This window comes from Humulus lupulus, chromosome 2, assembly GCF_963169125.1.
Source record: "Humulus lupulus chromosome 2, drHumLupu1.1, whole genome shotgun sequence".
Lineage (NCBI taxonomy): Eukaryota > Viridiplantae > Streptophyta > Magnoliopsida > Rosales > Cannabaceae > Humulus > Humulus lupulus.
This window is the reverse complement of record NC_084794.1, coordinates 60,141,961-60,156,138: the sequence shown is the minus strand read 5'-3', so window position 1 is coordinate 60,156,138 and position 14,178 is coordinate 60,141,961. Positions and strand designations below refer to the sequence as shown.

The window sequence follows — 14,178 nt, the reverse complement described above, 5'->3', positions numbered from 1 at the left end:
TATTTATAAGTGGCTAATGGGATTAAGCTTATTAATAAGAGATGATTACAATTATTGTTCTCATAATGAGATTAGTTATTACATAAATGAAGATTTTATATATTAAATAGGTTGACGACCCTATTAGATATTCGATGGTCCCAATAAGAGGATGTCAAGCGCACTGCTTTATTGGAAAAAGTGTCAATGACACTGTTAGGGTGGTAGTTGCACGTTCTCCTATGTCAGACGGTGTCGTGGCACATCTGTTTTGCCGCTTGTACAGATCTGATAGCACGATCTCTACAGCCATTGATGTCAGATATGTATATGTGGTCCAAAGTGACTCTCTATCCAACACTTGTTAATTGTCATCCTCTCCGGGAGGAGGTCTTTTAGAATTTTGATGAGTTGGTCACGACTCGAAAGGCTTTAGAGGATCACTTTCCGACTAGGTCCTCAGAAGATAATAGTTGTTAATTACATATCTCTAGTGATAGCAATGACAAGAATTTGGTTCGAGCTTCCGAAGAGAGCTAAACCACACAATAATTTATCTCACGTATCACATGCTGAAAACATGGACAACTACTTCGAATTTTTTACTCAAACTAGCATTAATCTAATTTATATCTATTATTTTCACTATATTTTCTCCCTTACCCATTTATCCGCCAAAAACAAATTCCATATTTATAGTTTAATTAATGTTTATAGTTTATATAAAGATCAAAATAATCATGTGTTCAGAATATTTTTTATTATTCAACTAAATCATATACAAAAGGTATTTTATTAGATAATACATTCACATCATAAATGTTAAATCTATTGTTTGAAAATTCTAACCAACCAAATCTGACTCGTTTAAGTTTATATTTATTTGTAGCATTCCTGTGCAATATAAGAACCCACAAAATTAATTAATGCACTTGTTTAAATAGTATGTGCCTAATAAATTGATATGTAGTTTCAGAAAGCTACTAAGTTGTAAGGTGATTAAGTAGCTGTGAGGAGACTGAGAAATTACAAATCTTATTAAGTTATTAGTACATTTGCTCCTTGACCTTATGGACCTCGAGCTCGATTTGCTCCTTAACCCAAAAGATCTTAATCTCGAGCTCGACTTTTTCTTATTGGACATCGAACTTGACTTAGTGTATTTTATTGTGCATTACTTATTAGTTATAGGAGTATTTGCGGCATAAATATCTAATGTTTTACACTTGTCACAAATAAATACCTAATTTTTTATTTTTACGACAAAAATATCCAATATGTTAATGATAAATACCGAATCTTTTTTCTTTGCAGCAAAAATACTCAAAATTGCTAAAATATTGCTTTTATTAGCACATCCTCTGTTGAAGTTGTTGATTGTTGACTCACCAGATATGTATCACTTCGTAATCTGAGTATTTTTGTCCTCAAAATATAAACTTTTTATATTTGAATTAATTTAAAATGTCTTTTTAATTCATTTTTCTAATTTAAAATATTATGAAGTTGACCGATTACAGAGAGACAAATGCCTGTGTTAATCAACATGTTTAACAACTCTAACAGATGAGGTACTTATAGAAGCAATGTTTAAGCAACTATAAGTACTTTTATCGCAAAGAAAAAAAAATTAGGTATTTATTTTTATCTTATATTGAACATTGGGTATTTTTTTTGTAAAAATAAAAAATTATGTATTTAAGTGTAACAAATATGAAATATTAAGTATTTATACCACAAATACCCTTTAATTATATAGTTTAGTTGAACACTTATTCTTTATGTTTAGAATTCATAATAATCTGTGTTACTTGTACATATATAAATGGATGGTCCTATTGTTTTTTTTTTATCCTCTTTACTCCATTCTAAGTAATAACCTACTGAACTCAATTCAAATGGTGTAGAAATTGCATGTAGCCAATATTGGCCTCACCATTTCATTAACAATAGCATAGATAAAAACTCTCTTTCTCTCTAATAAATGATTTGTCATTCCTCTTAACATGGACTAAATATCTAAAAAAATTCAGCTTTAATAATTGAGAGGATTCCATTCAAACTAATCTCTTTAATTAATGACATATTTGGCAGGTAAAGACAGTTTTAAAAGAGAAGAGATAAATAATAAGTTCAAACAAAACGTCACTCCCATGTCATCTTACTCTGAATTATACCACGTAATATAAAACATTATGAAATCAATAACAGAGTTGGGCTAGCCGACAAAATAACTAAAGTAACCCCTTCTCTAACTACTACTAATATAATATACTTTCTTTTTTTTAGTAATAAAATAAGATCATTGCTTTCCAAAATTATGTAATGTCTCACCCAATGCCCACTATAAAGTATAAAGTTTCTTCATCAAAAAGGGTTATAGAGAATAACCCTCCACTAAAAAAAGTCCAACTTTGGAGGTACTTATGTTATGCCCATTTAGCTATGGTCAATTTAGATTTTTCCTCTCACAAACATAATTTATTTTATATTATATACTTGACAAGTTTAGCTATCATCCCAATTCCCAAAGACACTAAATCAAGACAAATGTGTTTCTTTGAAGCCACAACCAAACAAGGAAAATTGTTTTTATTATACTTATTTGTTTTGTTCCTTTTTTAAAAAAAAAAATCTAGTATAATATAAAGTTCTATAACTTTGTCATTTCAAGAGTTTTATTGTATCTTTATTCTTGTATCATTATAAGCAAGACGCCATTGTGGCAGAGAATGTTTTAATTTAGATAAAGAAACATATTTTTGTATCATCTCAAATTAATAATAGATTAAACGAGAGTGGGGAAAAAACTTGAAAGTAAAGGGGGCAAATAACAAGGAGAAAAATATCACTTAAGTAAGAATTGAGATAACAGTTTAAGATCAAATTAGTAATTTTGACCTCTCATCAATTTGAAAAAAATAATATAGAAAGACCATTCACTTTTTATAAAAATTAAATGAAATAAAACTGAAAGGATTACATTTTAGTGGAACAATTTTCTTTTCCTCTTTTTGATTTTGATTTTTTTTTACCAAGCATACATTTTTTCTCCAAATTTTTGCTTGCTTCTACCAAGACTTTAATCCCATTAGCCTGCAGTGTACCGGGCCCCGATATTATCCGGACATCATAAACCCAATATGGCATGACCCAAAAACACAAACAGCCCATCAACAAAGGATGGTGGGCCGTGGGCCCCACTTTCACCTTCTCGAAAGACAGCCCACGTGGATTCCTTTATGAATAGCATAGGCACGTTTATGAAATTTTACTTAAATTAAAAATTAAAAAAAAAAACTTTAAGGAATCTTTATTTATTAATATCTCGTCTAAAAGAAAAGCTTAACAACCAAGAAGAAGAAACCCTACCGTTAAATTGACGGGCTGATGCATTTATTGACCGGCAGTGGGGCCCATGGTATGTTCAGTAGGGCCCATTATCCACCTCTGTAAACGACAAACCTTAAATATTTGGGTTTTTTTTTTTAAAAAAAAAGTAAAAGAAATTAAAGCTCAAAATTTAAAAAGAAAAATAAAAAAAAAAAAACTAAAGAAGAAAGACGAAGAACAAGAATGAAGAGAAAAAAAGAGAGAGAAAAACGCGTTTTGGTCTCGAAAGAACACAGTTGAGTCCTCTCTCTCTACCCTTCACTTTCAGGACGAAAATTAGGGTTAGGGTTTTTGTAAACCCTTTTAATTTTTCTTTCTTTCTTTCTTTCTTTTATTTCATCTTTGTTCCTCTGCAACTCAAAGAGAGAAGGGTGGGGTTTGTTGATTCATTGGGTTTTGAAGACCCTTTAAAGGGTTTCTCAGGGTATGGGTTGTTCTTCTTCTTATTCTTTCTCCTCCTTTTATTCAGTGATCAAATGGCGTTTTCAGTGCGGAATAGCTTCTTTTCCAGTGCCCTTACTGAAGCTCCTCTTGCTTTTGTGGGTCTTCTCCAATGGCGGCGTCGCCGCCGCCGCCGATTCTGACAAATCGGTTCTGCTTCAGTTCAAGAATTCTGTTTCCGACACGGCAGGACTGCTCTCGAACTGGAATGCGATCGGTTCGGACCACTGTTTGTGGTTTGGAGTTTCGTGCGACTCTAATTCTCGCGTGGTTTCACTCAACATTACTGGGACTGGCCGTGGCACCGGAGGTAATTCGCACCCTTTTTCGTGTTTCGATTATGCTAAGTTTCCTCTTTATGGGTTTGGAATCAGAAGGAGTTGTTTAGGAAGTAGAGGAAAATTGGTTGGGAAGTTGAGCCCTGTGATTGGGAAGCTCACTGAGCTTAGGATTTTATCACTACCCTTTAATGATCTTAACGGTGAAATTCCTAGTGCGATTTGGGGTCTGGATAAGCTGGAGGTTCTTGATCTAGAGGGAAATTCAATAAATGGGAATTTGCCAATTCAGTTCAATAAGAATTTAAGGGTTCTTAATCTCGGTTTCAACAAGATTGAGGGGGACATTCCGAGCTCACTGTCGAGTTGTACCAGTCTAGAGATATTGAATTTATCAGGGAATCGTGTGAATGGGACTGTTCCGGCGTTTGTTGGAAGGCTGAGGGGGGTTTACTTGTCATACAATCGGCTTAGTGGTCATATTCCGAGTGAGATTGGGGACAATTGTGGGAAGCTTGAGCATCTGGATTTGTCCGGTAATTTCTTGATTGATGGTATTCCTTACACTCTGGGCAATTGTGGGGAACTGCGAACGCTCTTGCTGTATACTAATATGCTGTTAGAGAGTATTCCTGCTGAACTTGGTCGACTTCAGAAGCTTCAAGTATTAGATGTTTCAAGAAATAGCCTCAGTGGTGCAATACCACCTGAGCTTGGAAATTGTACGGAATTATCAGTTCTTGTGCTTTCTAATCGGTTTGACCCGCTTTCAAAGATAAACTATACGGAAGACAACCCATCATTGGAGCAAATGTACGATGACTTCAATTACTTTCAAGGTGCAATCCCGGAGGGAATTACTGCCCTTCCTAAGCTGAGGATAATTTGGGCACCGAGGGCGACTTTGGAAGGTAGCTTTCCAATCAACTGGGGTTCTTGTGCCAATTTGGAAATGATCAATTTAGCTCAGAATTTTTTCACGGGGGAAATTCCTGGTGCACTTGGTCACTGCAAGAAGTTGCACTTTCTTGACATAAGCTCTAACAAGCTTACAGGCAAGTTTATTGAAAGTCTCCTAGTTCCGTGTATGACTCTGTTTGATATCAGTGGGAATATCTTGTCTGGCTCAATTCCTGAATTTCATAATGGCAGTTGCACTCCCATTCCTTCTTTGAATGAGTTATTCTTTAAACTTGACAACCCATCGTCACCCTATCAAGCTTTGTTTTCATCTAAAGCTCAAGATGGGAACTTTTTGCAATTGTATAAAGAAGATGGCAGGCATGTAGTAATTCACAACTTTGGGCAAAATAATTTTACTGGTATTTTACCTTCAATGCCAATTGCACCTGAAAGATTAGGGAGGGAAACTGTTTACGCATTTCTTGTTGGAGAAAACAAATTCACCGGGGCATTTCCAGTTAGTTTGTTTGACAAGTGTGAAGGGTTGGATGCTCTAATTGTTAACATCAGCAACAACAAATTATCTGGTCCGATTCCTGCTGAAATTGGAAAAATGTGTAGATCTCTTCAGTTTCTGGATACATCTGGGAATCAGATAGCAGGGCCTATTCCCTCTAGTATTGGCAACTTGTCTCTTCTTGCCCTCAACTTGAGTTGGAACTTGTTGCATGGTGAGATTCCGAACAGTCTTGACCAGCTAAAGGTTATGAAGTATCTCTCTTTGGCTGGTAATAATCTGTCTGGCTCAATTCCTTCGAGTTTGGGCCATTTGCATTCTTTGGAAGTGCTGGATCTTTCTTCAAACTCTCTCACAGGTGAGATTCCACGAGATCTTGTCAACTTGAAAAGCCTCAGTGTTCTTCTGCTCGACAAAAATAGACTTTCAGGCCAGATTCCTTCTGGATTGGCAAATGTGACGACTCTCTCTGTCTTTAATGTGTCGTTTAATAACTTGTCTGGGTCTCTGCCATCTAATAGTAACTTGATGAAATGTGATAATGCTATTGGAAACCCATTTATACTGTCTTGTCCCATGTACACTCTCACGGACTCATCTTCCAACGCTCAGGGAAGAGGTGGTGATTCAGAACCATATGCTGCTTCACCTTCTGGAGTTCCAACCCAGAGCAGTGCAGATGGTGGTCTTAATTCAATTGAGATTGCATCCGTAGCATCTGCATCAGCCATAGTCTCAGTGCTTATAGCTCTAATTATCTTGTTCTTCTATACCCGCAAGTGGAATTCAAAGTCAAAAGTTCGCGGATCTACCAGGAAGGAAGTAACAGTTTTTACAGACTTTAATGCTCCATTGACCTTTGAATCTGTGGTGCGAGCCACTGGAAATTTTAATGCAAGCAACTGCATTGGGAATGGAGGTTTTGGTGCAACCTACAAAGCAGAGATCTCAACTGGAGTTTTGGTGGCAATAAAACGGCTTGCAGTTGGAAGGTTCCAAGGAGTTCAGCAGTTCCATGCAGAAATCAAAACCCTTGGAAGACTCCGCCATCCAAATCTTGTCACCCTAATCGGTTACCATGCCAGCGAAACTGAGATGTTTCTCATATATAATTACTTACCTGGTGGTAATTTGGAAAAGTTCATCCAGGAAAGGTCCACTAGGGCTGTTGAGTGGAGAGTACTTTACAAGATTGCTCTGGACATAGCCCGAGCTCTTGCCTACCTACATGACCAATGTGTGCCTCGAGTCTTGCATCGCGATGTCAAGCCAAGCAATATCTTGCTCGATGACGAGTTCAATGCCTATCTATCCGACTTTGGATTGGCCAGGCTTCTGGGCACTTCTGAAACCCATGCTACCACTGGTGTGGCTGGAACTTTTGGTTATGTGGCTCCAGAATATGCAATGACTTGCCGTGTTTCAGATAAGGCTGATGTGTATAGTTATGGTGTGGTACTTCTAGAGTTGCTTTCAGACAAAAAAGCTCTGGACCCTTCATTTTCTTCATTTGGTAATGGCTTCAATATTGTACAGTGGGCTTGTATGCTCCTTCGGCAGGGCAGGGCGAAGGAGTTCTTTACTGCAGGGTTATGGGATGCAGGTCCACATGATGATTTGGTAGAAGTTTTACATTTGGCCGTCGTGTGTACGGTTGACTCTCTCTCTACCAGACCCACAACGAGGCAAGTTGTGCGACGGTTAAAGCAACTTCAACCCCCATAATGTTAGGTAGGTTAGCCAGCTGGTAATTAACATAGTAACTTGTAGAAGACTAGAAGATTAAGAGCGCCATTGTAATTTGTGCTTTTGCCCTTAGGTTGAGTTCTGAATTGTAGTTAATTCCCACGTGTACATTGTAATATAGGCTTCTTTCGCCCATTTTTTTTTTTGGATGTTGTTTCCCTTGATTAGGGTCTCTGCCGATGAATCTGCAGAAGAGTGCAGATATTTGTTTCCATGTCTTATACGTGTATATCAGTTTTATTTGTTGTGAAATAAAACCGTAGAGTAGACATATTTTCTTGAAGAGCATAGTTGAAGTTCATGATCGGCTTATGTCTCTTTTGTGATTGATTTCAGGAATGAATATTAGAAAGATTTTGAGGGTCTAGCCAAATGTTATTTGGCTATTTTCATTACTGTCATTTAATGCATCTTCTATCTTTCAAAACCCAGAAAATTCTCATTTCTCTTCACCCTCTTTTATTAGTAAATGTTGAAGACAGTTGTTTCTTTAATCGCGCTAATTACCCCAAATTTAATATCAAAGTTATAAGGTGTAACACTACACAACCAGCTAATAAAAGAGGGCAAATATTATTTGTGAAAGAACACAGCATGAATACATATTACTTACAACAATCATCTAATATTAGTGCCTCCTTTAAATCTTCATCAATAATAATATATAAATATTTGGTGATGAGCCTGCTGCCTTGCAGTACTCAATATATCGGGTATTGTCTCTGACCTTTTGTGTAGCTAACTTGCTAAATGTGGACCTCACTATTGAAACCATTGGTTTGTACTGTTTCACAGGGTATTTATATCTGGAGGTGCCATTGAAGAGACAGTTACTAATTGGCTTTCTTTATGAACAGTCACAATCCTTGTTTTGCATGTTGGTGAACTCATCTGTGAGAAGGACAGCTAATCTGTTTTCGTCACAGTTATGGTATTGTTTCTTAGAATTCTGTGGTATCAAAGATGAGTGATCTGTTTGAGCAGTCATTCTCTGCCGAGTTTGCTGTTCTAGTGCCATTGATATTAGTACTATTTTTGGTACCGATTGGCAAAATTCTTTTTGATCTTTTGGCATTACTAGTACAGGCTATATCTTCTGCTTTGTCAAAAGTTAGAGAAATATTGGTAGGTATTATATTTCCAGGATTAAATTTACACCTTCGGGCAATGAAGGTATGACTTATTTTCTTGTATTTTTTCAATTTAGATTATTTATCTTTGTCGTCACTCATGCATATTACACTATGGATGCACTACTTTTTTCTCCTTTTTCCAAAAACATATTATCTATATGATTTATAAAAAGTATCTATTGATGTGTGTATTTATGCACATTTCTTGTTGCTGCAGAAAATAAAAGAGTAACGAAATTACCGAATCGAATTACTGGATTGAGTTGCAGATTAAATTGCTCTCTTTAAGACGTTTGCGGTACTGCTCAGAATTGTGCAAGCAGACTATCAGCCCAATCGTCCCTATGATAAAACAGTCGAGATACACTTCTTTCTCGAACCTCCACTGCACTGTAGAAGAACGAAAAATACTAAACACCCTAATAACGCTATTGCTAAGAAATCATATTATAAACTGTGTTTATTTTTTCTAGAAAAAAACTAAGATGTGTTTCTCCCGTTGGTTCTATCGCATTATATGGAGAGAATGGATAAAAAATAAAACATGAAGAAAAAGCGTTAATGGAGACGTAGGTGGAGAGTTGGAGTTGTGCAAATAAATCTGGAGGAGAAAAATTCTCGTTTACTTTTATTTAAACACGTTTTATTTGACTTAATTTAATTAATTAAATAAATAATATTTAATTTTTTAAATAAATTTTCTCCAAAAAATAAAATGTAAAACTACACCAACCAACTCACTCAGGCGGTGTCAGCGTGTGTTTGTGTGGTGGTCAAGTGAGCCATGGTATGTCTCCTCCCTCTCCCACAAAAGTGGGTATCTCTTGGGGCACATCCCAAGAGTAGAGTCTACACCTTATATACACCTTTAAATAAGTGGTGCTCGTATTATTTGTGGGACTAAAATGACACTTTTTCTATTTTTAACATTTCACTTTATATAAATTCCAACATTTCTTAAATAATTTTCTCCTGGTGTGGCTCTGAATTAACTTAAACTTGTAAGTTATGTACTTGACATGAACTAATCCTATTATCTACTGAAACTAAGGTAGTCGGTGTACTTTTTTTTTAATTCCTTTTAACTATGCAGGTCTCAGAATTTTTTAAAATAGTTCGAGTGTCTAGCAGATGTGGGTGTTAGAAATGTGTCTACTGCACCAGCTCCAAAGATGTCGGTATCAGAGACATCACTTGCGGTGTCACCTCCCCCCATCAAGAACCATGGCTTGTCGACAGCACTTGCGATGCTACCTCCCCCTATCAAGAGCCTTGGCTCGTCGACCTCAGCCACCAAAATTCACCTTGTCCTCTACTGTGAGAGCACAAGACAAAACAATATAGTTGTTATCCCAAAAATCAAGAAGTGAATGACTTGGCAGACATTAATTACACGTGGCTGCCATTTGGCATAATCTGTGCTCGACTGTCGACCAGGAAGATATTCAGTATCATGCGATCGGTTTCTTTATACGACCAGCTTGGTCGTATGCGCATAATACGCAGAGAAAATCTTAGGCAGTTATGATGGAATCCGAAATTATCTCCCATGATTTCCTGAGTATCCGATTATTTAGGAAATAATATCTGTAACGAATCAATGTAAATCTTCCCTGAGCTTATAAATAGAAGAAGAGGGCTCAGGGAGAAGGATCTTTTTCTTTTTCTGACTTCTAGATCACTTGAGATTAGAGTTATCAAATTAGTCATATTGTATTGTTCTTCAGAGGTTGGTGAAACTCATTGAACCCTAGTTCTTTGATCACTCCTTTGGATCTCACATCAATAACAATCTAAGTGGACGTAGGTTATTACTAGATCCTGGGGCCGAACCACTATAAAAATATCGTGTTCTTATTATTTTCGTCATCACGTTCTTTTCAACGCATTCATCCACGTCAAGCGTATTTTGACTCCGTGTCAGTTGCCCAAAATCAGGGTCAACATTCTGGTGCTTTCATTGAGAGCTTGGTATATCACCGTTGAGAAAACCAATGGAGAAAACTACAAGGAAAACTGGGCAGGCGGCCGCCGCTGCACCATCAAACCCGCCTCCTCCTCCTCTTGCAAGCGTGGCTGAGGATGAGCCACATTTGGACTTTGAGGAGGAAGAAATGGATGATGCGACACTAAAAAGTACTCTGGGGGCGTTGCACGAAGAGCTAGCCAATCTGAGAGCCAGCCAAGAAAGTGCTGCCGAAATCATGGCGCGGCAGCAGCAAGAAATTGAATGGCAGCGTGTAGAGTTAAGCGAAAGGCAGGCGGAGATGGACCGTCTCCAGAGCGAAGCCATGGCAGCCCTCGAGGTAGCCTTACAATTGGCAAGGAATCAGGCTGCACCTGCCTCGCAGCCTGATAGCCTATGAATGGACCAACACAAAGGGGTCCTAATCCTAGCCCACCTATCCAACCCTCGAGTCCGCAAAGGCCCAAACAGCCTCAGGTGCCCCACGACTATGTCCCACTGGACCCTGAGGCATAGCCTCCATCCCAAGCTGGTCGCGGCAATCCCCCGCATCAGAGGCAGAATAGGACTGGGCATCAGCCTCGCAGTCCTAGACGCCATAGGGGCGACGAGCCGAACCTTCCGAACAGAGGACAGCATCCTCCTGGTAACAGGAGGAACTCAGAGTTAGGCTCTGCGGTCCGAGGTTCCCCACGGCATGATAATGCACGGGGACCTAACGACCAACGCAGGCCACCCTCTAACGCTCGGGACGTTTCAGCCCGGGAAGGAAATCGAGGGAACAGTCGATCCCGTCATAGCCAATCACGATTCAGAGATGGCAATGGTGATGATGAAGTCGATTCCAGCAGAGGAAATGTCGTTCGGAGGAATGAAGAAAGAGGTGAAAACAGGAATCAGCCACCTCAAGATGACCAACTCGGCAGACGGGACGCTGGGGGGCAACCCAGGAAAAATAACGTCTTCGACCGGCTCGGAGCTAGCGAGCAGCAGAGAAGAGACGAGTATTTGAGAGATGTGCCCAATGATCGCTGTGAGCGACATGGTGAGAACATCCCCCCAGCAGCAGAGGCCACAGTGATTCCTATCGATGTGCAGGCCCAGATAGATGCCCTCAACCAGGCGGTGCAACAATTGGTCGGGGGAAGAACATCTTACATCGACCACGACAGGAGGAAATGCACTCCTTTCGTCCAGATGATAGCTATGGCAGAAACTCCTAGCAAGTTTAAAATGCCTACGCTTCTGAACTTTGATGGGTACAGTGACCCGGTATCTCACGTCAATAAGTTTGAGATACAAATGGACATTCAGAAAGTGTTCGAAGATGCTCGGTGCAGGATCTTCCCTGCAACACTTTCTGTTGCCGCACAGGAGTGGTTTTTCAAGTTCCCTCCTGCAAGCATAGTTTCCTGGGAGATGTTCGTAAAGGAGTTTTACGGACAGTTCTATGCCGGTCGAGTGCATCCGACCGAGGCAAACCAGCTGGTCGAAATACGGCAGCAGGATGGAGAACCACTAAAGGATTACATCCAGCGCTTTATGCGAGCAGCAGTTGGAGCAAAAATAGTGGGAGACGAAGGAAAAATGATGGCCATAACCACAGGGGTTAGGCGTCGCACCCCTCTTTGGAAAAGCCTCCGAAAAGAGGGGGTTAGAACTACCCAGGAATTCTTGGACCGGGCTGATCGTTACATCAAGCTCGAAGATGCCATTGCCGACGATGGAAAGCCTCCAGGCAAGGATAAGAAGACTGCCGAGCCCACCAAAGCCGCCATTGGGTCTAAGCCTAACGACAACGGTAAGGGCAATGGCAAGAATGGTGGAAAACGGCCACACAATGAGCCTTCCACCTCTGACAATAAACGAGCCAAGGGTAACCGTTATGAACCTCGGTTCACTAACTATACTGCCCTAGTTGAGTCTCGGGGAGAGGTTTATTAGGCCATGAGTTCCAGTGTGCCTTATAAGAAGCCTGCCCCCATTCGGAAGGATATTTCGAAAAGAGACACTACCAAGTTTTGTCGTTATCATAACGACTACGGACATGACACAAATGAATGCAACCAGTTGAAGGATGAGATCAAGTTCCTTATCAGACAAGGACACCTGAGAAGATACGTACGGGCCTCGGGAAATTCCCAACGAGAAGCTCCAGGTGGCAACGAGCAGACGCCCACGCGCCAACGCTCGCCACCTTTGCAGCATGCCCCCGTGACTGGCACATTGTTAACCATCTGTGGAGGCCCGCACCTTGCAAGAAGCAGCGGAAAGGCCAGGGAACAATACGCTCAGACTCTGCGCCACGACCAGGACATCGAGATGATGACTGTGGAGGACCGCGCACCAAAAAAGGCTCGATCAGAAGAAGGTGACATAACCTTCTCTGATAGCGAGGCCCAACATGTCTGGTTCCCACATTCCGATCCGCTGGTCGTGGATATCCAAATGGCCAACATGATGGTGAAGAGAGTGTTGGTCGATACAAGAAGTTCGGTGAATATCCTGTATAAGTCTTCGCTGGAACGCATGAAGTTGTCCGTTAAGGACCTGGAGCCCTGCAACCAGACAATATACGGCTTCTTTGGTGAGGGACTCGCCCCCGCAGGATCAATCAGACTACCAGTGACGACAGGTACAGTGCCTGCTACCAGGACATTACTCGCTACTTTTATAGTAGTTGATTGTCCTTCGGCGTACAATGTCGTCATTGGGAGGCCTATACTGGTTGATCTACGGGTCGTCACCTCTATGTGGCACTTAGCCATGAAATTCCCGACAGACGCAGGGGTAGGACGCGTGTTGGGAAACCAGAGGGAGGCCAGAGAGTGCTACAACGCCTCAGTCGCAAAGGCAAAAAAGGGAACATCAAAGAGAACTACCTCAGATAGGTTGCAGATGGCAATTGATACACAAGCCCAATCCGATGATGAGGTCACCAAATAGGGTGTTGCCCAAAGTGAGGATAGAGATTTAGATCCTCGCTTTGGGGATTTTGAAGAAAACGTAGGACCCGTCGAGGACCTGGAAGAGGTCTAACTTGACGAAAAAGACCCGACCAGAGTCGTGAAGGTCGGGAAAAACCTGGAACAAACCATGAAGCATGCACTGGTGGAATTTTTGCGGAAGAACCAGGAAGTCTTTGCCTGGTCGCACAAAGACATGGCTGGGATAGACCCTGCGGTTATCAGCCATATTCTGAACATAGACAGGACTTTTCGGCCCGTGCAACAGAAAAGAAGGCTGCTCGATAAAGATCGATCGAGAGCCTTAAAAGAATAAGTAGAGAGATTAAAGGAGAATGGGTTCATCAGGGTAGCGTTTTATCTATCGTGGGTCTCCAATCCAGTGCTGGTTCCCAAGCCTAACGGCAAATGGCGAACCTGTGTGGATTTTATAGACCTCAATAAAGCCTACCCAAAGGACTGCTTCCCACTCCCAAGAATCGACTAGTTGGTCGATGCTACTGCAGGACACGAGATTCTCTCCTTCATGGATGCATATTCAGGCTACAATCAGATTAGCATGCATCCCCCTGACGAGGATCACACCAGCTTTCGGACCGATACGGGCTTATACTGTTATAAAGTAATGCCCTTCAGACTGAAAAACGCAGGTGCGACTTACCAGCGGTTAGTTAACCACATGTTTAAAGAATTGATCGGGGTAAACATGGAGGTATACGTGGATGACATGCTGGTAAAGTCGAAAAAGGCAGAAGGACATGTGGAGGATTTGCAAGAATGTTTCGATGTATTGAACAAGTACCAGATGAAACTAAATCCTCTCAAATGTTCCTTCGGGGTTGGATCAGGGAAGTTT

The 14,178-nt window shown here is 40.4% G+C and overlaps 1 protein-coding gene across 1 annotated transcript; it reads left to right on the top strand.

The window, feature by feature from the left end:
- Nucleotides 1–3,515: 3,515 nt before the first annotated feature.
- LOC133817884 (LRR receptor-like serine/threonine-protein kinase RPK2) lies at nt 3,516–7,652 on the top strand. Its single transcript, XM_062250508.1, has 2 exons — nt 3,516–3,607; nt 3,842–7,652. Exons 1-2 carry the CDS (start codon nt 3,556–3,558, stop codon nt 7,234–7,236), a joined length of 3,447 nt encoding a protein of 1,148 aa, XP_062106492.1. The 5' UTR covers nt 3,516–3,555; the 3' UTR covers nt 7,237–7,652.
- The last annotated feature ends 6,526 nt before the right edge of the window (nt 7,653–14,178 follow it).